Raw genomic sequence first — 26,500 nt, 5'->3', positions numbered from 1 at the left:
AGAGGAGAAACTTGCACGATATTTCACTGGACCTAAATGAAAACAGATAAAATGAAATGTCCCGTTAACCTGGAGGCAAGTACAATTAAATACCATTTAAAAGTATCTTGGTACATCATTGAAAACTATGTTCTAGTTGTAGTAGTAGTAGTAGTAGTAGTAGTAGTAGTAGTAGTAGTAGTAGTAGTAGTAGTAGTAGTAGTAGTAGTAGTAGTAGTAGTAGTAGTAGTAGTAGTAGTAGTCGCAGCAGCAGCAGCAGCAGCAGCAGCAGCAGCAGCAGCAGCAGCAGCAGCAGCAGCAGCAGCAGCAGCAGCAGCAGCAGCAGCAACAGCAGCAGCAGCAACAGTAAAAGGAGCGAATGTCTATTATTGGTCATTTACGAAAGCGGCCTTCAGATTCTCCCCCCGCCCCACACACAAAAAGAAGAAAAAAAGAAGTTATTGCACAACAAAAATACCATCAAAGCCGTGTGCTTGCATGCCGGGCTTTCCTCCCCTGCGCTAGTGAAAGGCTGCTCGTGTGGGAGGGGAGGGAGACGGCGGAGGAGAGCGGCTTTTCAGAGCTGTCGCGGAGCATCATCTGAGGCCACGGTGGAAGAGCGTAATGGCTTAAGTCGGTGGCGCTGCAGCAACATGGTGACTGTAAACCTGTGCTGGCGGGAGTGTTTGGCTCTCTACATGCCCAGCTTTTTGCCGCTGAGTTGCTGAGTTTACTGAATTGCCAAGCACAGAAGAGCTAAACGACTAAAAAATACACTACTTGGTGGTTAAGTGTTTGGCGGGCCTCACTGTGGTATTCATAGTGGCGGAAGGTTGTGGAAGGAGAGCTGCTGCTAGGCGTGCAATGACGAGACTGGACTTTGAGGTGTTGCAACCACCTGTGTGCTAGAGTAATTTCAGTCATTTTGTGCGAAGGGGGATCTTAACGTGCGTCGGTTTCCTGTATGAATAGTGCATTACTCGTATACTGCACTCCCTAATATCGTTCGTAAGGATATTTGAGTGATACTTGTTTGATTCATTGTAAATAATGACGTGTTGCTTTCGACAAAATAATTAAAAGCCACTGAACTTGTACTTAACATTATTTCACATTGCTATACTTTACTATACTGGAAAAGCGCACGTTACCCACGTTTGACAAAGATGAAGCGATAGATTAAAAATAAAACTATAGTACTTTAAGGAGACTTTTCTTTGATACCAAAAACTAATAGAAAATAATATCTTTAATACCTGGAGTGAATGGGTTTCTCTCATTAGTGATGACAGTGACTTACGAATCTAAAACTAAATAATCATACTTCAACGCGTCAAAATAATTTGAGAAAATGTAGTACACGGAAAGAAGTCACACAGGTATACGCTGTTCATCTTTACATCTAAAGCTTAAAGATAATATGCCATAACATACTTTATTTCCTGAAGTGTTAGCAGTCATTAATAATATATGTAGGAATGTCAGACTTACATAATACACTTACAAAAGCTTAAAGTCAATGTTACTGAATGTACCAGAAGAAAAGACGTACTTATTGAGATCAAATAATCATGAAATAAACACTACGTAATATTTTTCCATAATTTCTGCACAATTACCACCACCTTCCTGATCCAACTCAATACAAGGATCCCTGTCTATCTAGCAATGTCTTGGAATATCTAGTCAAACTTACTTTATTGTGTTTGAAGTGACAACAAATCTTTGCCTTCTGGGAATGTATTTTATGGGGAAAAAATAGTTTCAGTATTTGTACCTGAATGTTGAAAACAGTGAGTTAACACATTACATCTAATATACTGCGTAGTGATGACTGATGCTTGTTTTACCAGGAATATATATCAGGAGTGACACGAACACGCAATGGTGACTCACTGGCTGCTTCTAAATCATGAACCAACGAGTCCTTGGCAGTCATGAAACCTTTCCGCATCAGAAAAATCTCTTGACAGTATTCTGTATACCAGTGCGACATTTCTGCCTTGTAAAAGAAAATACCTCAGAAAAACTCATCTTTCTTGAGGTGATGCAGTCAATATATTCTTCATCAACTCTGACCATCTTTCTCATGCATAATTTTTCAGGTAATCTCTAAAATAGCTTTACATTTTCATAGATATGTCAGAGATGATGTTGTGATGATGATAATGAGCATAATGATGATGATGATTGTGAGGATGATAATGATGATGATGATGATAATGATAATGATGATGATAACGATGATTTCAATAACAATGATGATAGCTATAATGATCATAGTAATGATAAAGAGGAGAATGAGAAAGAAGAGAATGAGGAAGAGGAGGGAGGAGGAGGAGGAGGAGGAGGAGGAGGAAGGAGAAAGTGGAGGAGGAGGAAGATAAAGAGGAGGAGGAGGAGGAGGAGGAGGAGGAGGAGGAGGAGGAGGAGGAGGAGGAGGAGGAGGAGGAGGAGGAGGAGGAGGAGAAGAAGAAGAAGAAGAAGAAGAAGAAGAAGAAGAAGAAGAAGAAGAAGAAGAAGAAGAAGAAGAAGAAGAAGAAGAAGAAGAAGAAGAAGAAGAAGAAGAAGAAGAAGAAGAAGAAGAAGAAGAAGAAGAAGAAGAAGAAGAAGGAAAATAAAAATAAAAAGAATGTTGATGATTAAGATGATTACAAATAATGATTAAAAAAAAATGTACGTAAAAACGGCATTTATAATCTTTCACACACGATCGTTCGCAGGGAGTAATCTTTTAGCACCATGTAATAAAACAGTGTCTAGTCTGAAGCGAACAGTCAGCTTCAGTAGAGCTCATCAATCTTCGGTCCAGCATTTTCTTTATGTGCCTCTGAATCAAACACACACACACACACACACACACACACACACACACACACACACCCGGTAGCTCAGTGGTTAGAGCGCTGGGTTCACAAACCAGAGGACCGGGGTTCGATTCCCCGGCCGGGTGGAGATATTTGGGTGTGTCTCCTTTCACGTGTAGCCCCTGTTCACCTAGCAGTGAATAGGTACGGGATGTAAATCGAGGAGTTGTGACCTTGTTGTGCTGGTGTGTGGTGTGTGCCTGGTCTCAGGCCTATCCGATGATCGGAAATAATGAGCTCTGAGCTCGTTCCGTAGGGTAACGTCTGGCTGTCTCGTCAGAGACTGCAGCAGATCAAACAGTGAAACAAACACACACACACACACACACACACACACACAACGCGTAGTGTAGTGGTTAGCACGCTCGGCTCACAATCCAGAAGGTCCGGCTTCGAGTCCCAGGCGCGGAGAAGCTAATGGGCAAACCTCTTAAGTGTGTAGCCCCTGTTCACCTAGCAGTAAATAGGTACGGAATGTAAGTCGAGGAGTTGTGACCTCGCTTTCCTGGTGTGTGGAGTGTGTTGTGGTCCATGAGCTCTGAGCTCGCTCCGTAATGGGGAAGGCTGGCTGGGTGACAAGCAGACGATCGTGGTGAATTTTAGACACACACACACACACACACACACACACACACACACACACACACACACACACACACACACATACATACTCATTTACAAACACACACACACACACACACACACACACACACACACACACACACACACACACACACACACACACACACACACACACACACACACACACACACACACACACACACACACACACACACACACACACACACACACACACACACACACACACACATACTCATTCACAAATACAAAACACACACACACACACACACACACACACACACACACACACACACACACACACACACACACAAATAACATAACAAAAAATATGTTATAATTTTTCATCCTTCATAGCGTCAAAATATTTCATTTGTTTGCTACTGCACTGTATATATTTTCAAACTGTAATACCTTTTTTAGGATATCACACACACTTCTTGCTTGGATGAAATACTTGTGTTATTTTCCTCAAAACCACCGCGACCACCACCACCACCAGCACCACCACCACCACACAGCAGCAAAGAATTATTCTGGACGTATTTCATTTTTTTAATCTAAAGTATAGCATCAATTACGCCTGAAACTTTTATTCGACATCTTGCACACGTCCAATAATTTAACCATTCTTTTTCTACATATTTTTTGTGTGACGCTGAATTTACACCAAATTGTGGGTTGCTTGTGCCGGGGGAAGCGAACGTGATGTGCAGTTTATCCATTAATCCCCGTAACTTTTTAATCTTTTTTTTTCTCAAGGGGGAAGGTGCTGCTGAGTCTTGTACAGTGGTGGTGGTGGTGGTGGTGGGATGGGTCGTGGTAGTGGTGATGGCGGTGAGGAGGCGTTGCGGGAAACTTTACCTTTGAAACATGATACAAAAAAAAATCACCATGTGGTTTCCTCTCGTAGTTTAAATATGTGAAAAGTTAGAATTTCACCAACGTGCACAGCATGCGGGAAACGATTTCAAATACAAGCATAATAAACTGCACGGAATGTACGCATGTTTAGTTTTGTCCCGTGCAACACATATTTACTATTCATCCCTACTGTTGGTTGTAGAGAGAGAGAGAGAGAGAGAGAGAGAGAGAGAGAGAGAGAGAGAGAATGGTGGTGGGATAGGGGAGGGGAAGTAGAGCAGATAGCTTCGGAATAGGTGAAGCTGCATATGACCTTTTTCTCTTTTTAGTGAAATGGAAGGGGACGGAAAAGAAGATAGGGATAGGAGTAAAACGGAAAAAAAGTGACATAAGAGAGAAAGAACAAAGCACATCAGTAAAATACCAATCATATTTTGTGTTTACCATGAATATTCATGAACGTGTATCTTTAGAACTGCTCTATAAATATGAGTACCACTACAGAACTGTTGCTCGCATTGAGGTTAAGGAAGGAAACGATAACAATGATGTAAGAAGACGAACATCATGTGGCGAGATGTACTGTGATAAGGCGATAAGCGGCTCGACTCAACCTGAACCCTCAATGAGCCCTGTTTTTTGTATATTTTTTGTAGCACTGCGTCACTGGCCTTGTACTACAGCATAAACAAATATGATAAAAGGATATTCAAGAAACCAGCAAACTTCCTCATGGCACTTTCTATAATTAAAACATTACCTATAATACTGTCCTTTCGACTTTCTTAAGCTCCTTAGTGACTCGGTACTGAAAGACATATTGCTAAGTCTATTCTGATCAACAATTACGCTGCTCACTATATCTTGCAAATTTATCCAGCAAACTTGAATCCGTCACATCTGGTCTAATCCTAATCACTAGTGTTGTGTGGTGGACAGTAAAAATGTATCTGGGTGTGGAGGGCATGGCATATATACACAGTTCTGCGAAGTAAAGGAAAATAAACGAGTGAAAAAAAAAAGAAGTAGGAAGAAAAATAGAGAGAAAATAGTGAGAGAGAGAGAGAGAGAGAGAGAGAGAGAGAGAGAGAGAGAGAGAGAGAGAGAGAGAGAGAGAGAGAGAGAGAGAGAGAGAGAGAGAGAGAGAGAGAGAGAGAGAGAGAGAGAGAGACGTACAATAGAAAGCAACAAAGAAGGGTCGGTAAGCCAAGGAAGCTGAAAAAAAAGGAAAAAAAAAATACTGAAAAGAAATAATAGTTGCCAAACAAAACCTACAAAAAACTGAGTAGAAAGCAGAGACGAAAAGCGTATAATGTAATATGACACAAGATAAGAAGAGGAAAAATTGATTGCCTTAATTACACAAAAAGAAGACGATAGTAGACGATCATAAAAAGTCATTCTCCTTTTCCTTCACTTGCAAAAAAAAAAAAAAAAAAAAAGTAAATAAGAATTGTGTCCATTAGAATGAGGAAGAATAGACACTGAAAAGTAAAGATAGAAGGTACTGAGAAATGTAGGAAGGAAAGACGGAAGGATGAAAAAGAAAAGACAATTTGCAAAAAGAAAAAAAAGTGCGGGATCGGAAGTAAACGAGGAATTGAAAAAGAAATAAAGGAAGGAAGGAAGGAAGACAGGGAAGACAGACAAGAACAATGTAATTTGATCTTCTCCCTCTACAAATAAAAAAGAATCGGAAGTAAAAGAGAAAATGGAAAAAAAGGAAAAGGAAGGAGGAAAGGGAGGAAGGCAGGAAAAATAAAAGAACAATTAAGTCCTTTCCCTATTTCCGCCCCTCTCCCTCGCCGGGCAGGAGGTTTAAGTCAGCCATGCGAATGAGCTTAATGTTTTAGCTCGCAGTGGACGGCGGTGAGGGCAGCGAGGTCGGCCCGGGGCACTGACAAGCAAACACACACGCCAGATAAAACTCCACAAACAATATTACATTATTTCGTGTGTGTGTGTGTGTGTGTGTGTGTGTGTGTGTGTGTGTGTGTGTGTGCTTCAACAACATTCTGTTACCATTTGATGCATAAAGTGCCATCGTTTATTTGTGTAAATGCTTGTTATATTGTATTTTTCTGCATGTCTGAATGTGTGTGTGTGTGTGTGTGTGTGTGTGTGTGTGTGTGTGTGTGTGTGTGTGTGTGTGTGTGTGTGTGTGTGTGTGTGTGTGTGTGTGTGTGTGTGTGTGTGTGTGTGTGTGTGTGTCCGTGTGTGGGTGTGTATCCTCATAAAAAGATAATAATCTCCCCTGTTTGTCACCTTCCTCCTTCTCTCTCATTCTTTATATTGGTTGAGAGTTGGCAGGCTACACAATTCTGTCATCTCGTGCTGCCACTTGTCTCTTCTTCCCTCCGTCCAATTAAGAAAAAATCGACATCGACTTTCACGCTGCGCTGCTACCAACGTGTTAGTTCCCTTATTGTTCTCTGCTCCACTTCACAAGTAGCTGACACCACCTTACTACTTTTAGGACGTAGAATATTCCTATTAATATTCATGTAGCCATAATAACTAATATAAATTAAATGAAAAAATAATATCATATATCTATCTTTAATATAAAACAAATCTGAAATCTAAGACATCGTTTGTGGGTTGCGTTAAGCTAAGAAAGACCACTGTCACATGAAAACAATAATGTATAAAGTAGCAGGAGGAATTAATCGAGTAAAGATACAAGATGCGTTTTTCCTCTTCTTGCTGAAAACAACACTCTTCATGAATCTTCCGCTGTTAATCAGATAGTTCATGCTACTACTATATTTGTTTCTTGGACACAGTTTCATTATATAATACCACCTGTGTATGTCTTAATTATCAAAATTTTCAAAACATTGCATTTTCTAAAACAATATTCATACATAATGAAAATTGAACTGCAGGTCTCAAGAGTGAAGAACACAAACTGAAACACAATCCTTTTTAAAAAAATATTTTCCTTAATTGCCACCTGTGAGAATCGAACTCACGACCCCTGGTTTACAAGACCAGTGCTCTGCCCCTGAGCTAAGGAGGCTTAACACCTCACTGCATGCAGGTAATTTATGATAATTTTTTGCTCCCAGTATTCATAGAATGCTCACTTTCATTTAGTGAAAACAATATTCTATCGTTTATATTAACCACGTCAAGAAGAAAACATTGTAAATAAAATTCCTGTGAAGAACTACTAGTAACTAGTTTATGATGATTGTTTCCAGATGACAGCACAACAGAATCTCTCTCTCTCTCTCTCTCTCTCTCTCTCTCTCTCTCTCTCTCTCTCTCTCTCTCTCTCTCTCTCTCTCTCTCTCTCTCTCTCTCTCTCTCTCTTGCCACGTCACACTATGTTATCAAACACTATAGTAATCTATAGATCAATATTGCCAAGTTCTAAGAGTTTCTCTGAACCTGCAGAGTCTGAGCCGAAGCAACCAGATCCCCTCTCCTAAACAAAAACCTTGTTCTTCCATTAACCAGTAATCATTTCGAGACCCGTGCAGTAGATTCATTACCACTAGCGCTGCCTCTGACCGCAGACTGAGCGTGAGCGATGACAGTGTTACAGAAAGATCAAAACAGGGTACGGGCGGACAGCCACCTTCATCTCGGCCACAATGTATTTCGTTAAGCAGCCAATCACTGCAGTATACGCATGGTTGCAGTGCGTATGTCGTCGTTACAGCGGTCGTGGTCTGTGCAGTACCATGCTTTAACCATGTTGTTATAAACGTTCTCATTTGTGGGGTTGCGTATAACAATACACTCGAATGTCTAGTATCTCTCTCTCTCTCTCTCTCTCTCTCTCTCTCTCTCTCTCTCTCTCTCTCTCTCTCTCTCTCTCTCTCTCTCTCTCTCTCTCTCTCTCTCTCTCTCTCTCTCTCTCTCTCTCTCTCTTTCTCTCTCATTAAGGGAACGCATTGGACAGCGGAGTATGCTGATAGAAAATTATAATCCCCAAAAAGTTTAAATGACGTCCTTTATTTTCTCTTTTTTTCTTCTTCTTTTCCGCCTTGGCCTACGGCTTCTGCAGATTTTTTTTCTTGGAAGACTGGACGATCGGCCTTCGTCTTCCCTGTGCTCTCATCCAAAACTCCTCAGTGTTTATTACGTAATTATAATTTCCCTTTTATAGTTAATTAGTTCGTGTCATCACATGGCAGACGTTGCTTGTTCAATACACACCATTTCAAGAATGGTGGATAGCAACCACTCCATATACATTCTATACAAATAAATGCATAAAATCTATAGTACTAGAAATACATGAGAATATACAGAAATAAGATAAACTGTAATAAATATACAGATATGAACAAGGAAGTCTATATAATTCATACCTACTTATTTCCACAAATCAGCCTCACTCATAATCTTCTTTTAATACTGTTGACTCACCATTGACAACTTGGATACCGACTCTATTTTATTCACATGCCATTCTGTTTTTTTTTTGTTTTTTGATCTGACGTTATCAAGCTTGGACCTATTATCTCTTGTTATTATTGATCATAGATTTCGAATTTGTTATATTCATTAATACTTGTATCAGATTCTATCTTACATACATGTTCCTTAATAAATCTAAATTCAAAAGCTGCTGTTTTCTCTAGTAAAGAATACCTCTCATACGTTGTATCTTTCCCGTCGTTTTCCTTTGTACAATTTTACCAGGCTTTCATTTATGAAGGTTTAGAGTCCTCCACTGAAGTTGGAGCGATAGAGCAAGATAAAAAAATAAGACAATAATTAGAACATTCCCCAATAGAAAATAATTTGACAATAGACGCTGAAGAGTTGAACTCCAGGAAAGTGTCAGGAATATTGGTCTCACTTGCAGGGCAGAGTGCCGCACTCATGGAATATAACAAAAACAAAGGCTAGTTAACCATGTTGATTAGTAAAGAGAAAGATATAAAAACATTTGATAAAAGCTTGGGCATTCAATGATGATAAATTAAGCAATGGAAAACTAATGAAAGCGTGATCCATTTAGTAAATTATGTAGTCCATGAATAGAAACTTTAATATAGTGCGATGAGTGAGTGTGAGGTAAGATGGTTTTGAATATACATTTATGCCGTCTTTGTAAGCCTTTTTATTCCTTAGCATGAGTGCAGCTTCATTAACCATTGCGTTCAATTTAGAGCTCATTGTTTCCTTTGTCTTTGTGAGTAACTTTGGAGTGGCATTTTTCTCCTGAATGAGAGCAGCCTTTGTTTTCTCTAATCCATTCTGGAGGAAAGTTTTCTTGAGAACTTCCTTTTCCAAACTGGATTGTGCATCATAGTCAGCCTGCGTGCATTCATTCATGGCGTTTACTTTGTAAACATAACATGTTTCTTTAGCAGTCAAATGTAGATGCGTTGTTTTTTTTTTTTTCTCATGACTCAGCTTCGTGATTTTCGAATTTTATCAACTTTTTTGGTGGAAATCAGGTGACCGTGCTTCACAGTCATTTTTACTGCAACACCTGGAAGTTTCCTTCTTGTGACCGTCTCTTCATGTTCAGCCTCACCATCATTCGCTGGAGCACAGTATTTTTTTAGAATTTAATCACAAAGTGCCGTAGTTTCTTTTAAGATACTGGTATGTATTTATATGTACATTTATGATTTTAACTATTACGTTTCGCTTGCTGTGAATACTATGCAAACTATTCCATTGGCTCCCTAATAATAGCCAAGCCATGAAACGAAACCTGATGATGTTACCAGAACATCTTGAATTTATATATTATATTGCTGGTATTAGCGAAATAATAAAAAAAAGATGAAAACTTTATTCATCGACAGTAAACGACAACTTTCATTAAGAAGAGATAAAACAAACTTTACTAAATGAGCAAAATTCTTTGTGAGTAGAGAACTCGCTTCTGTTAAGAGATTTGCCGTGTACGTAATGGAGTACACTGGAGTGCATTGAGGCTAAATAAGGATAATTTCCTCAAAGCAATTAATACATTCCTGCAAATATTCCAATTATACTGTCTTCTACTGAGAGAGAGAGAGAGAGAGAGAGAGAGAGAGAGAGAGAGAGAGAGAGAGAGAGAGAGAGAGGGGAGACGGGTGGATGAGGCCTACACGAGACGGTCCCTGTATGAATATGCCTACCTATTTCCACTATCATTCTCATCCATATATCTGTGTAATCATCTTTTAAAAGCACCCTATTGACTTAGCACTAAAAACCTAATTACTGAATCCGTTCCATTCACCGACCGCTCTGTTTGAAACCAGTTCCTTTCCATCTCTTTCTTAATCCTAATTTTCTCAAGTATGAGTCTATCATTTCTCGCTCTCTCCTGACTACTGATCCTAAGAACCTTTTTATTCTATCACAATTTATAACACTATATACCACTTCAAGATTTCTATCAAGACCCCTCTTAACTTACGTTTTTCTAAGGAATGGAAATTCAACAGCTTCAGTCTTGTTCTCTAGGGAATATCGCTCATATCCTGTATCCTTTTAGCCAGTCAACGGACGTGGACGCTACATATCAGAATGCATCCTATCCAATTCCAAGCTTTTCTATTTATATCACCGAAGAATATAACCGGGCAACAATTCTACTAAAAAGGAAGGCTGTGGCTTGTAAAAGGATCCAACAAAGGTGGATGAAGATAACAGATGTGACGAAAGGACCATAATACACAAATAGCTGACGAAAAAGATTGGGAAGGTTGAGGACTGTACTGTAAAGGAGCCACTTCCTTCGGCTCAGAATTCGAACCCAGGTTCACTTGTTGCTAATCCTTTTACCAACGGTCTGCCATCTCTCTCTCTCTCTCTCTCTCTCTCTCTCTCTGTGTGTGTGTATATATATATATATATATATATATATATATATATATATATATATATATATATATATATATATATATATATATATATATATATATATATATATATATATATATATATATATATATATATATATATATATATATATATATATATATATATATATATATATATATATATATATATATATATATATATATATATATATATATATATATATATATATATATATATATATATATATATATATATATATATATATATATATATATATATATATATATATATATATATATATATATATATATATATATATATATATATATATATATATATATATATATATATATATATATATATATATATATATATATATATATATATATATATATATATACTATGCACGCGTTTCCTGTTATCAAATTATGAAATCAAATTTTCATGGAAGATGCGAGATATCAAGTAATTCTCAAAGAGTTTTTTGCCAAGAGGAATCTCTGAAAACAACCCTGAGATGAAGAGCGGGGAAGATGCGAGGCGTAATCGACTTTTCTGCCAGTGCTTGCTTTGCTGGCATCTTTACTTTGTAATTTTTATAAACACATCAAACATGACTTCGCGAAAGAACCTTTTAGACCGAAAAAATCCCAAACCATTTTCCCTCGCAAACAACTACGGACACAAGAAGCGCGGGATGGGAGTGGGTCTTGTGGCAGCGAGAGGGAAGGAAGAGGAAGTCAAGGAGAAAGGAAACAGTCTGGCAGTGGGAAGGCGGCAAGTAATGCGTTTGTTACTTGACCTTTTCCTCGCTGAGGTTTCTGTTGCCACCAACAAAGTCGCCCCCACCTCTACCACTACCACCGCATTTTTCAGGGCAAGTAGCTGTTGGAGGCCTTAGGGCCTGATCTCACTAATTAGCGCCTACGTACCTGACACTTCCCATTACAATGAACTTATTAGACCACCAGGAGGCAAGAGCCCCGGGCCAGTATTGGTATGGATGCACTCACTTACTGCTTACCGTCCACTCTATTTAAATTGTTTTCGTTTTCTAAATTTGAATCAAGCCCATGTCAATGCACTTCCCCTCCCCTTCTCTCCTCCTTCCCTCTCTCTCTCTCTCTCTCTCTCTCTCTCTCTCTCTCTCTCTCTCTCTCTCTCTCTCTCTCTCTCTATATATATATATATATATATATATATATATATATATATATATATATATATATATATATATATATATATGATATATGAGACTATGAAATTATTGATTTTATTTAATCTATATACCTTGCAATAAGTTATTTTATAGTCATTAATGAATTTGACTAAAAGTAATTCAATTTAGAACTACAACGATAAACATTCAAACCTGAGAGCTCAACAACACGGGAGAAAAAAACTGATGGAAAAAGAAAAAAATCATATTAAATAAAAATTTCGAAGTGAAAAAAAAAATTATGTGGAAGTCATGCGTCTGGCAGGGAGTTGCCTAAGTCAGACATATGCTGTTAGAACTTATCTTTCTATACTCTTATGTATCTTGGCTAGTATTCTTAAAGATTTTGGTGTTTTCTTTTTCTGCATACACTTTCAAATTTATGTAGTGAAAGCTTAAATCTGTAAGAGTGTTTCATGATTACATTGATAGTTTAAAAAACGCTTTTGCATTATTAATAGAAAAATAACTTTAAAGAACGTGATTAATTTTAACATTGTGACCTTTGATAAAACAGTTCAAAGCAGAGGAAAAGGGATGTGTGTGTGTGTGTGTGTGTGTGTGTGTGTGTGTGTGTGTGTGTGTGTGTGTGTGTGTGTGTGTGTGTGTGTGTGTGTGTGTGTGTGTGTGTGTGTGTGTGTGTGTGTGTGTGTGTGTGTGTGTGTGTGTGTGTGTGTGTGTGTATACGTGCAAATCAAGAAAAAGTCGATAAGTTTGCGGAGATTCAAGGCTGACGAGTACACACTAAGATTCAATAACACATTCTACCTTACCCTTGGACACAAAGTCGACTGTCACTTTTTGCCTCACTATTTTTTCTGATTCTGTTGCTCTGTTGACACCTATTTGTCTGCTCTTTATTCTTTTGTTTTTCCTTCCTGGCAACATTTCTAGGCTCCAGTGTCTATCATCTCTCATCCCTCTCCACATTTCTTCACTTTACATTTTCTTCCTATATTTTCTGTCCTTTCCTGTCTTCAGTCTCTTCCTTTATCGTTTTCTCTTCCGTACGTCTGCATTGCATCTTGTTCCTCGTTTTCCGTTCCTCGTAATTTCTGTGTCCTTCCCAGTCTCCAGTCTTCTCTCTTCGTCGTATCTCTTTCTCCTCACACGTCTCAATATCGTATTTTTTTTCTTCCTGATTTTTTTGGCTCCTCTTTCAGTCTTTCATCCTGTCACCTATCTTCTCATATTTTTTTTAATATTTCACACATTTTCATCATATTCTCTTTTTTCCAGTATCTCTCTGTACCCTTCCCTGCCTCTCGTCACTCTTCTCCTTGTTATCACGTCACTTCCTCCCTCAGCGCCTGCCACAGTCTTCCTTTTCCACAGTCGCCCCGGTGTGCGCGGCGGGGCAGCGGCGGGAGTACGTGGTAGGGCAGGGCGGGGCGGTGACGATAGGGTGCAGCGTCCAGGCTTATCCTACTACTCTCACCTTTACCTGGGCCATCAGGAGCACTCCAGGTGGGCTTTGTGTGTGTGTGCGTGTGTGTGTGTGTGTGTGTGTGTGTGTGTGTGTGTGTGTGTGTGTGTGTGTGTGTGTGTGTGTGTGTGTGTGTGTGTGTGTGTGTGTGTGTGTGTGGTTTTTTTATGCAGATGGGACAACTGGCTAAAGGGAACAAAATATGGAAAAAAAAAAGCCGACAGAGTTGCCAGTTCCTTAAAAGACACGTGAGTTAACCAAAATTCAGGGACAAATGTCCCTCTTAAAAGAAGTCAAGTCGTAGGAAGATGGAAATACAGAAGCAGGCAGGGAATTCCAGAGTTTACCAGAGATAGGTATGACTGATTGAGAATACTGGTTAACTCTTGCATTAGGGAGTTGAACAGAATAGGGATGAGAGGAAGAAGAAATCCTTGTGCACCGAGGCCGCAGAAGGATGGGAAGCATGCAGTTAGCAAGATCAGGAAAACAGTTAGCATGAAAACAGTGATAAAAGATAAAAAGAGATGCAACATTTCGGCGGTGAGAAAGAGGCTGAAGACAATCAATCAGACGAGGGAAGTTGATGAGACGAATAGCTTTTTATTCTACCCTATCTATTAAAACTGTGTGAGTAGAAACCCCATCCCCAAACATACGAAGAGCACTCCATACAAGGATAGATAAGGCCCTTGTAAAGAGTTTGCAGTTGGAGGGGCGAGAAAACTGGCGGAGACGCCGCAGAACGCTTAACTTCATAGATTCGGTTTAGGAAGAGATAAGATGTGAAGTTTCCAGTTCAGATTATGAGTAAAGGACAGGCCGAGGATACTCAGTATGGGAATGGGAGACAGTTGAGTGTCATTGAAGAAGAGATAATTGTTGTCTGGAAGGTTGTGTCGAGTTGATAGATGGAGGAATTGAGTTTTTGAGGCATTGAACACTATTAAGTTTTCTCTGCCCCATTCAGAAATCTTAGAAAGATCATAAGTCAGGCGTTACGAGACGTCCCTGCGTGATCTGATGACTTCCTGAAGGGATTGTCGTCTCTGAAAGGACCTGGATAGAATTAGGGTGATATCATCAGCGTAGGAATGGATAGGACAAGAAGTTTGCTTAAGAAGATCATTAATGATTAATAATAGAAAGAGAGTAATTGACAGGATAGAACCCTGAGGAACACCACTGTTAATAGATTTAGGAGGAAAACAGTGGCCGTCTACCACGGCTGCAATAGAACGGTCGGAAAGGAAACTTGAGATAAAGTTGAAGAGGGAAGGATATAAACCGTAGGAGAGCAGTTTTAAAATCAAAGCTTTATGCCAGACTCTATCAAAAGCTTTTGATATGTCTAACGCGACAGAAAAAGTTTCACCGAAATCTCTAAAAGAGGATGACCAAGACTCATTAAGGAAGATCACCAGTAGAGCGACCTTGACGGAAGCCATACTGGCGATCAGATAGAAGATTGTGATGTGAGAGATGTTTAAGAATCTTCTTATTCACAACAGATTTAAAACTTTAGACAAGAAGAGATCAAAACTATAGGACGGTAGTTAGAGGGATTAAAACGGTCACACTTTTTAGGAACAGGCTGAATGTAGGCAAACTTCCAGCACGAAAGAAAGGTAGAAGTCGATGAACATAGTTGAAGAATTTTGGCCAAGCAAGGTGCAAGCACGGAAGTAAAGTTAATGAGATTCAGGAGATGGAAGGCTCAAGTACCTTTTCTAGGCAACCTCTCTATCATGTATAGCACGAGAATAGGTTGTATTAAACCAAGGTTTAGAAGGTTTACGTTGAGAAAAAGAATGAGGAATGTACGCCTCCATGCCAGACACTATCACCTATTTTATGCGTTCAGCACACAGAGATGGGTCTCTGACACGGAAACAGTAATCATTCCAGGGAAAATCAGCATAGTACCTCCTCAGGTCCCCCTAACTGGCAGAGGCAAAACTTCAAGGGCACCTCCCCTTTGGGAATCATGAGAAAAAATTGGAGAAATAGGACAAGATACAGAAATGAGATTGTGGTTAGAGGAGCCCAACGGAGATGATAGGGTGACAGCATAAGCTGAAGGATTAGAGGTGAGGAAAAGATCAAGAATGTTGGGCGTATCTCCAGGACGGTCAGGAATATGACTAGGGTTCCAGTTGCTCTAGGTCATGGAGGAGAGCAAATTTGAAGGCTAATTTACCAGGATGATCAATGAAGGGAGAGGAAAGCCAAAGTTGGTGTTGAATATGAAAATCTCCGCGAAAGGGAGGGACAGAATGTGCTCCACTTTGGAAGTTAAATAGTCAAAGAATTTACTATAGTCAGAGGATTTAGGGGAGAGATAGACATCACAGATAAATTTAGTTAGAGAGTGACGAATGAGTCGAAGCCAGATGGTGTAAACCTCGGAATTTTGTGTGTTTCACTGTTTGATCTGCTGCAGTCTCTGACGAGACAGCCAGACGTTACCCTACGGAACGAGCTCAGAGCTCATTATTTCCGATCTTCGATGTGTGTGTGTGTGTGTGTGTGTGTGTGTGTGTGTCTGCTCGCGCGCGCGCGAGCTTGTGGGTGGGTGTGTGAGTGTTTTCACAATCAAGCTATTATTTTTTTTTATCAAACCGTAATTTTTCTTGACATAGTATGAAGCAGATTATTCCTTTACCAATAACTTTCGTCGACTAATTACCTTAACCCCTTAATTGGTAATAATGATCTGAGATTTATTATTTTATCTGAGTTAATCCTAAACGACTTTATGGGGCAAAACCGAAACTAGGTTTGATGTGTTTGAAGCTATGTCCTTGGAGATGACATACCAAAGTACCACTAGACTCTTTTATTCACTACAATGAGGAAACGACTACAGTCAAAGGATTTATATAAACGCCAAAGGCTCGCTTCACAGTCTTATCGCTTACTCGGTTCACAAGTTCTGAGGGGCGCCGTGTGTCCTACAGACGGTCCACCGGTGAGGCGTCACAGTATAGGGCGAGAAGAAGGGCTCACGGGACACCATACCCTGACTGGCTTGCCTGAGGGGCGCTCTGAGGTCCTGTGCTGGGCCAGGAACGCAGTTGGCACCCAGCAGACTCCGTGCAACTTCATAGTGTACACACAAGGTAAGGAGCTGCGATCTGCTCTGCCTGCTACCACAACCTAAGAAGTTGCCAGACTCGGTGCAACTTGCTATCACTAAAGGAGTTATTGAATTAAACAGTCAGGCAATGAGTAAGTTCATATATTAAACACATAGTACGTTCTGAGAAGAAAATGGTCTATTATAATTTCATATTTTTTATTGTGGTCAAAATGTATCGAGTAAGCTTCACCGTCTTCCGAACGAATGGCTGAACGTTAAAGTTTTTTTTAACATAAGAACTGCATTAAATGGATATAAAAGGTATTATCTTATGGAAAGAAGTATAAAAAAATGAAAACAAAAGATAGAAAAATGAATCATAATCAAGCCATTTCACAATATTATGCCAAACAATTAACGATTCGACGATACGCACAGTAAGCAGACTGAAAATGAACCTGATATATAAGAAACAAAATATAAGCATTTTCACCGTTACACTTCTTATACTGTTCACTCACTAAAATGTAAAAGAGTAGAAATACAAAAAAAAAAAAAAAAAAAAAAAAAAAAAAAAAAAAAAAAAAAAAAAAAACACTGTACATAGATACATTTATTATTGCATTTGTATATTTTGGTCATTGCTATCGAAGCGTACAGCGTTTGCTTCGTCCAATCCTTTCACCGTCCACGCGGCGCACAACGGCCAAAACACTTTAAATGAAATATTAAAATATAAAAAACAACAACTAGGAAATAGCTCACGTGAATGAACATTGTGGAAAATAATGGAAACTAGTATGAACTTAATCTGCTTTTCTGGTCTATTTGGGATTTACATCCTGTCAATAATATGAAACTGAATGATTTCATTCCCTCTATCTGTCCAATAGTCTATTTATATACTATTCATTCAGCCATACATGATCTCTCTCTCTCTCTCTCTCTCTCTCTCTCTCTCTCTCTCTCTCTCTCTCTCTATCTGTCTCTAGAAGGAAGTGACCGTGACTAGCAGACTTATTTGCGTCTAACACACATTTTACATAATTGATTCAGATTCCACCCATTCGTTTTCTTCTTAGCCATACTTGATGCATCTTGGCCACGAAATAAAAGGGAAATAAAAAACTTGAAACTTTAGGCAAGAAAATAGCATCCCTTAGTGATGAAAGCTAAGCATTAGATGGAAAACTCATCACGAAGGAACGCAGGAGGGAGTTAGGTAACCAGAGACACCTTCAGCACACAGGAAACTCAGGAGCCAGACATGCTCAGCACACTGGAATCTCAGCACACACCAGGAAAAATCAGGAGTGTGTCGTCGGCCACACGCCCTTTAAAACAGAAGTCATAGCAGCTGTTGGCTTTCTCTCATCGATATGCAGCCCTTACCAGCTCTCCCACGCCTTCCTCCTCCTTCTCTTCCTCCTCCTCTTCCTCCTCCTCCTCCTCTTCCTCCTCCTCCTCCTCCTCTTCCTCCATCTTCTTACACCTACTCATCTTTCAGATTTGACACTATCATATTTTTTTCCTTCGTGTTTCTTTTTGTCCTTTCTTCGCCAGTCATTTTTTTATTTAACTTTTTTATCATTTTTTTTTTCATTAACTGGGTATGTTGTCCATGGAATTTCCCCTCTCATTATTTTTTGAGGTGATGTGGTGGTGCTAGTGATAATGACGATGATGGCGTGATAATAATGAAGATGTCTGCTTCATTTTCTATTTATTTTTTTCTTTCAATCTTTTTTCAATCTTCTTCCTTTCATTTTTCCTTTTTATCTACCAACCCGTTATCCTCGTTATTTTTTTTCCATTCCCCTTCTCTCCAACTTCTCCTATCCTCGTCCTTTTTCCTTCTACCTCCTTCTTCATAAATTTTTTTTTCCGTTGCCTCTCATCATTTTATATTCTTTCTTCTCCTTCCCCTCTTTTTTCACGTCCTTCTGTCCTCCACCTCCTTCTATTCTTCTCCGTACCTCCCTTTCTCCTCCTCAACCGTTCTTCTCCTCCATCATCCATCATGGTCCTCCTACATGTTGATATAATTTACTCACTCATCTCAATCCTTCCCATTTTTCTTCATACAAGGGTCCTCTAGGGCACGTCCTCGCGTCCGTGCCTTTCATCATACAGTAAAAGGGGGACGTAGGATGTTCGCAACACCATCTGCTCTTTACTATCATCTATTTTTCTCCATGCTGATCTAGTGATAGCAAGTTACAGGGATTTTTAAGGTTATTCTTGTGCATGATACTTCTTAATATAAGACATGTGATAGCATGCCTTTGTTTTTGTTCGACTTATTTTGCTTGATTTTCATTTGGTCTACTGGATCTTATTGTTTGTTTTGTTTTAAATGTTCGGTTTTTTTTTTTTTTGTATGATCCTGTTGATAGTTTAACAAAGATCATGCATCAACGATAAACTCGAGTCGTTAATCAGTTATGACTATTGTCTTTGAAAATAATCCTGATGAAAGATAATAAGAAGAGAAATGTGAGTAATCTCTATTAAATATAACTGCATCCACTGTTTTTCCACTGTTTTCAAAAACATATTCATTATTTTAGTAATAATCTAACATAGATCATTACGAACACGCTCATGAAAAAATAATGAATTATTTCTGCTGCCTTTGAATGTTGTCCTTATCGAAGGAAATAGCGTTCCATTAAACAAAGCAAAGTTTATTCTGTTTCTTCCCTGCAGGGCGACCGGGTCCTCTGAGTCGGTGTAAAGTTTCCAACCACACAGCCTCAGGCTTCATGGTTGTTTGCGGCGCGGGACCACCACGAGGCAGCATCAGCACCACCAGCACTAGATATACCCTGCTTGTGTACGCCCAGGTGAGTGGTAACGAGTGATGAAGGACGAAGGTGGTAGTGATGGATTTTGAATTCTTTTAACACCTTTACTGGTCTGTTGTACCCAACGCGAAGGAAGATATTAGAGATAGAATATAAGATGGTATATTCCTCCTCCTCCTCCTCCTGCATCTCTTGTTTCACTTCTTCTATCTCATTTGCTCGCGTTAATTCCATCACATACATAATCTCTGATAAACACACACATGGCATTTATACGAGATAAATGACACACACCAAATCTTTAGCACAACAACATGTTTTTCGAGTTTATAGAAAATATACAGAGGTGTTTAGGTCTATGAGAGATATAACAACATTAATGTAAAAGTTAATGATCCAGAGGAAATAGAAGTACAGATTTTAGCATGATATATGAAAAAAAGAGAAAAAATGATTAATAAAAGTTAGGTAATCAAACCTAACTTAAGAATTATTTTGTTAAGGCAAAAAATTATATTTTGAAAAATGGGTAGATTCATGGACTGCCATCTACTGGATCCGCATTTTTCTTTATGCTCTGCTATTTTACCATAGAATATCATAATTAATATCCTTGAGACAATTAAGATGGTGTTAATGGATTCATATTGATGAAATAATAAATTTAGTGTCAGTGATTATGATAAGCTGCTGGATAATAAGTGACAGCGGAGATAGTGGTAGTGGTTGTGGTTGTGAAGGTATGTATGGTGGGCAGGTGCAGTGGTGGAGACCGTGGTAGGTAAGGTCGATGTGATCGAGGCTGCAAGTGATTGATTACCTGATTAAAATATAAATATACACGCTCCTGTCATGTCAAGGGAAATATTAAAGGTTACAGGCCAACGAAATAATGATACTAGCTTGAAAATATAAAAAAGAGAGCAAAAATAATATAAAAAGAATCCTTGAAAAGTTCTAGTGAGTGACAAGAGGGCTGCGTGTAATGGCTAGTGGATGGAGGTGATGGGGACGAGATGGTGAAGGGACTCTGAAATTACGCCTAAAAACCAATATTCATGAATTACAGTGTAATAAGCCTGTGGGAAAGAATATATTGGTCTCAGGTTATAGCTCTTCGTGAGGCACTCCTAACATTATTCGATTTTGGTACAAATAGATAAAATAATCCAAATCAGCTAGACACACCAAACACGTCACTATAAAATCACTTCGCTTTAATTATCCAATTCATATAAAGTTAATCAAATGTAGTCAAATCATTTAATTTCTTAAAACATAAACGGTAAATATTAGTGAATGAGACATATTAGAGAGAAGAAAAATAGTGATACATAACTAAGACAATCCATGCTTATGCCGTGTATCGGATATCATATACAACTACGTTAAAACATATCAGCTCGCCACATTATATCAAGACCATTCAAGTTCACCCAAAAGAAAGCAGGCAAATCACCAGACGCAATAGCATCATTAACAGCGTCATGGAACAATAATGAAACCAAAAAGACAAAGAAACAAGAAATGACATTAGACGAAAAACTCACATGAAAGAATTTATCCGCCATCCAATAATGACATTTGCAGATTACAGCTTTTTTACTCACCAACCAGAAGCACGGAGCTCGTGTGACGATGCACCTGAAAAATTGCAGCAATAATTAAGTTGTGATGATTTTCATGATGACAATTACAGTATTGCAAATATATAATGTTCTCTGGCTAAATAAAATAAGTTTTAAGTGCTAAATTTTCCTTTCACTCCAGATGAAGAAAATAAAACCTTTCAGTGTAATTACAACAATGCCTCGCCCTCCCTTCATCTCCACTCTTTTCAAGGTAAACTTTTTGGAGAACGCTGTGCCACGATAGCACCTTTTTGCTTTCTGGAAAATTGCGATGGTATTTTGGAGCATTTTCCTTTCTTTCATTAACTGTATGTAGCCTTTTTGCAGGAGAAAGAAAGGAATCATGCAGTACTACTGAATTACCACCACTACCACCACCACCATCACCACCACAACTACTAATACTGCTACTTAATATTAATGCTATACCTACCGCTACCTATACAATATACATCAGTACAAATAATAACAATAGAACAAATGAGTAAATAATAATAATAATAATACCAATAACTGTAATAATAATAATAATAATAATAATAATAATAATAATAATAATAATAATAATAATAATAATAATAATAATAATAATAATAATAATAATAATAATAATAATAATAATAATAATAATAATAATAATAATAATAATAATAATAATAATAATAATAATAATAATAATAATAATAATAATAATAATAATAATAATAATAATAATAATAATAATAAAAATAATAATAATAATAACAATAATAGTAGTAATAATAATAATAATAATAATAATAACAATAATAATAATAATAATAATAGTAAAAATAATGGTAATAATAATGATAATAATAATAATAATAATAATAATAATAATAATAATAATAATAATAATGATAATAATAATAATAATAATAATAATAATAATAACAATAACAATGATAATATAACAATAACAAATTTAACACCAACAAAGGTAATAAAGCTAAACATCAAAACTACTATTTCTACTGCTACTACAACTACTACTACGACGACTACTACTACTACTACTACTACTACTACTACTACTACTACTACTACTACTACTACTACGCCATGAAGAACAACAGTAGCAGCGGCAGCAGGAACAATAATAATAACAACTAAAAATTCCATAGGCCTGCTTTTCCACGAACATTACAATATGATTCTGTGACTTACTGAGAAGTGATATCTTCCATTGAACAATTGAGACATACTGTTTTTTTTACTCTCTTAGAATCACATCCCACTGAAAAAAAAAAAAATGGCAAGAAAAAATGATTCCACGAAAAATCAATGTTGCAAAATAATGATCTGGGAAATTGAATATGGTAAAGTCCTGATACGATTTTTTTTCCTGTCTTCCCACGCCTGACTTTTCAAAGCATGCACAGGAGCTGGCGAGATGAACGCTCCCGTGTGGCCTCTGCACTAAAAATTTCATCTCACTTTACGAAAATAATTTTATGTCACCTCACTACCTGGCTCCCGCTCCAGGCACACACCCTACCCTGTTCTAGCTGCCACCATATTCCACCCTCACACAATCTACTTATTTTTTTCCCTCCTGGTCTGAGTCTTCTCCTTTTTCCATGCAATCTAGCTAACTCTACCTTCATAATATTCATGAGCGCAGCCTCCGAACAATCCGTTATCACACCGTCCTCGCGTTACCTCCACATTCCCGCCACACGACTCGACACGCCTCCACTCACACAGCACCGCGAGCATCCTTGGCACGCCTAGATTGCTCCCAGAGGTTCCCATCCCCTCTAAGTGCCAACCACACCGAGGAAGAAGAAGAGAAACGGGATACGAGGACAAGAGGGAGGTAGAGGCAGAGACCAGAAGCAAGAGGAAAGGCCGGGAAAGGAGGGAAGAGGGGGTATTATGGAGAGCAAAATACCAAAATCCTCTTTCCCTCTCTTCTTTTCTCTCCCACGTGTTTCGATAGACAGTATGTACCTTGGAAGGGGTAAAAGGAGAGGGAGAAAAGGTATGCAAGGAGTGAGGAGCGAAGGTGCCACATGGGAAAGCTACATCGCCTTTTAGTGCCATTTTGGGATTACTTGCGAAGGCTACGTAGCATTGTGGCGTTTTTTCGCGTATCATCCTTATTATCTTTACCAACATTCTCTCTCCTTTCCCAGGAACCTTCTACTGCAGGCGGCGACGCAGGTGGCAGTGGCGATGACGGTGGTGGTGCTGGAGGGACACAAAGAACAGAGGTAACACCGCTGAGAGTGGGCGGCAAGGACACGCACCCTCCCCTGGGACAACTGATGCGGAACCTTACCAACCACAAACCGGCCTTCACGTGAGTGTTAGAGAGAGAGAGAGAGAGAGAGAGAGAGAGAGAGAGAGAGAGAGAGAGAGAGAGAGAGAGATGAAGGGGAGCAGGTTCCATAGACACACAGGTCACACTTTGCTATGGCCCAAACCAAGCAATGTGTCCTTCAGTGTGGAAACTAACGTAATAAATTTCTCTAAATTCCTGAGTCAGTTCCGCTGCTAATGACTGTTTCGAGGCGATTTTTTTTTTATAACGAGCTCATTGTCTCACTCTTCACGATCGCAAGAGGAAGCTTACCTGCCCACCTACCTCATTCCATAATGAAATCAATACGAAAAAAAATGCTAGAAAAAAACCGATTAAAATTTCACGAACATTAACTGTACATCTTTTTTATTCTCATACCATTATTTTTTCCTCGTCCGCAACAAGAAATACAAAAAAATCAACACACACACAGTTACCTTGGCATTCATAAAGCAATTCTGGTAAGTTTAAAACACGGGATTAGCTCATCACTTCTATCCAGAGAGAGAAGAGATCTAATTTTACTCTTCTCTCCCGCGGCAGGATTTGTTGCTCGAGGAAAGGAATAGACTTTTGTCTCGGTACATTCAGTTAGTGGCTTCTGATTTTAGTGTCGGGAAAAATGATGGAAAGAAAGACAAAAAACAGGCAGACAGACAGAAAAGCAAAGACAGACAGACAGGCACAGACAGACAGACAGGTAGAGGCAGACTGAATGACAGAAAGATAATCACAGACAAAATAGGGGAAAAAATTAAAGGCATACAGATAGATGGTCGTACAAACAGCTAAAAAAAAAAACACACACAAATTAACAAACAGACAGACAATTGCAATTCCAGACGAATAGCCGAATAAACAGATGAGGATGCATTATAACCGGATAAACAAACGGACGGATTAACAAAAAAGACAGGCAAGGAGACAGAAGCACACTTGATAAGAGACACTTCAGGGAAGGAAACTTAGTTAATGAAAGAGAAGCAAAATCAGTTATCCAGGCAAAAACACACAAAAAGCAACACAAATGAGAGCAAACACAAAAACAAACAACTATTTAGATGAAGATCACAATTTGCAGACCCCTAAATCTTTATTACTACTAATGTCACTGTTAGAATCTAGTAATAATCCTTTTCAACTCAGCTACAATGAGATACAGCTCACAAACGCCACCACCACCTTCACCACCACCACCACCATCACCACCACCACAACTAGCAAATCGTACCTCAAACAATTCAATCTCGTCCTCTCTCTGGGTACATTTTATCCCTACACATCAACGAGAATCAAATGAAATTCCTGTCAGATTCCAATTTTGATACTTTAAACATAAGAATTGATATTAACAAATGTACATGAAAATTAAAACTTGCCAATCATCTAAAATACGTGCCATCCCCCTTAGTCGTGTTCCACATCCAGTGCCGCGGTAAAAGGGGGAGGAAAAACGCACATCCACCTTTCCAAACGCTCTCGTAATCCCGCTAATTGGAGATCTGATAACCATCCGGGCATCCAATGACTAACTCCAATAAACAGATTTCCGAAAACAATTAGTATTTCAGATGCAAAATACGCACGAATCTGGCGGATGGCTCGGGTTACGTGCCTCAGCGAGCCAAGTCAGTTAGTTATTCTCTTCCTCTCTTCCTGATGCTTTCCTGTTAAGGCTGCCGACGAAGGAAGAGTCAGGAAGGAGACGTCGATTGATGAATTGATTTATGAACTGAATAATTGATTTCTTGTATTTAAGAGAGGCACTGGCTGAAAGGGGAAAGAAACTCTATTTGTATACAAATTCCCACAGAGAAGTAAAACAAACAAAAGACAAAGCATACATAGATAATTGCTTAATGATGAATTGATTAACTATTTGAATTGGTTGACTTCTGATGCCGTAGACAGATCATGTATGTAAGAGCGGCTCTGACCTAAGACAATTAAGAAAACGTAAAAAAAGACCCACTGAGGTGCCATCAGTCCCTAAACAATAGCGTCTGAAAAAAGATAACTCGAATTTGGTTCTAAGGAAAAATAGGCGAAAGAGAAGAAGAACATGCATTCCGTTATATATGGTGCATCCCTGTGTATCTCAAAACAACCGATAAACTCACCAAAAAAAAAAAATCATATTTATTGTACTGAGATCATACAGCTCAAAAAAAAAAAAAAATTACAGTAGACGAGACAATACCAGAGTGAGAGTTAATGAATACTATTAATGTTACCCCTTCTGAAGTTTAATGGAGACCAACAGCAACACAAAGGAATTTTCAATATTATGTAACTGCATTGTTTGTTTGAAAGATTATTTGACTTCATCATTAATTTTATTTTTTTTCCGTTTTATTTAAGTTTTCTTTACTGTCTTTATCAGCTTTGTCGATTTTATAGTTAATTTTCTCTATTTCTAGCCGTTTCTTTTGGTATATTTAAGATTTTTTTATTTCTTGAACGTATATGGTGATATGGTGGCACTTCTGTTGTATATTTGATGTCACGCGCAGGAAATGATTAATATGTTTCCTTAAATACATACATAGTCCATACGTAGGCCATCAGTGAAATATCATACTATTCGTTATATTTTAAGTGAAATCATGACAGGTGTGTCTCACATCAAACAAAGAGTAATGTAATACCACTTGCAAAAACACTTCATAATCATCTATTTCCCCCGTGTCATCTATTATTGTTTCTCCCAAGGGAGATTATCCTCATTTCTTTATTGTTGGCCTTGGAAGTCATTAGTAGGAGGGAAAAGTAACCACACTTCTCTAACAGTAACATTCATTAATTTTTTTCCATCTCAGTAATGATTTCTCGACGAATCTCTCTCTCTCTCTCTCTCTCTCTCTCTCTCTCTCTCTCTCTCTCTCTCTCTCTCTCTGTCTCTCTCTC

At 38.5% G+C, this 26,500-nt stretch overlaps 1 protein-coding gene and 1 non-coding gene across 4 annotated transcripts in view; one reads left to right on the top strand and one right to left on the bottom strand.

Annotated features, from left to right (window-relative positions):
* LOC123518176 overlaps positions 1-26,500 on the top strand; it is a 273,942-nt gene that overhangs the window by 219,400 nt on the left and 28,042 nt on the right. For 2 of the 3 annotated variants that reach the window (XM_045278865.1, XM_045278864.1), the window contains exons 11-14: positions 13,654-13,785; positions 16,705-16,866; positions 19,536-19,672; positions 23,424-23,590. In XM_045278865.1, coding sequence (XP_045134800.1) covers positions 13,654-13,785; positions 16,705-16,866; positions 19,536-19,672; positions 23,424-23,590 — 598 coding nt within the window. The remainder of the gene's footprint in view (positions 1-13,653; positions 13,786-16,704; positions 16,867-19,535; positions 19,673-23,423; positions 23,591-26,500) is intronic. The other variant, XM_045278866.1, reaches the window with a different exon arrangement.
* Trnat-ugu lies at positions 7,261-7,332 on the bottom strand. Its single transcript has one exon. It is a non-coding gene; the product is annotated as a tRNA-Thr (tRNA).

The sequence above is a fragment of the Portunus trituberculatus genome, chromosome 43 (genome assembly GCF_017591435.1).
Source record: "Portunus trituberculatus isolate SZX2019 chromosome 43, ASM1759143v1, whole genome shotgun sequence".
NCBI classification, from domain to species: Eukaryota; Metazoa; Arthropoda; class Malacostraca; order Decapoda; family Portunidae; genus Portunus; species Portunus trituberculatus.
The sequence above is the reverse complement of the archived record's forward strand: the minus strand, read 5'-3'. Positions and strand labels throughout refer to the sequence as shown.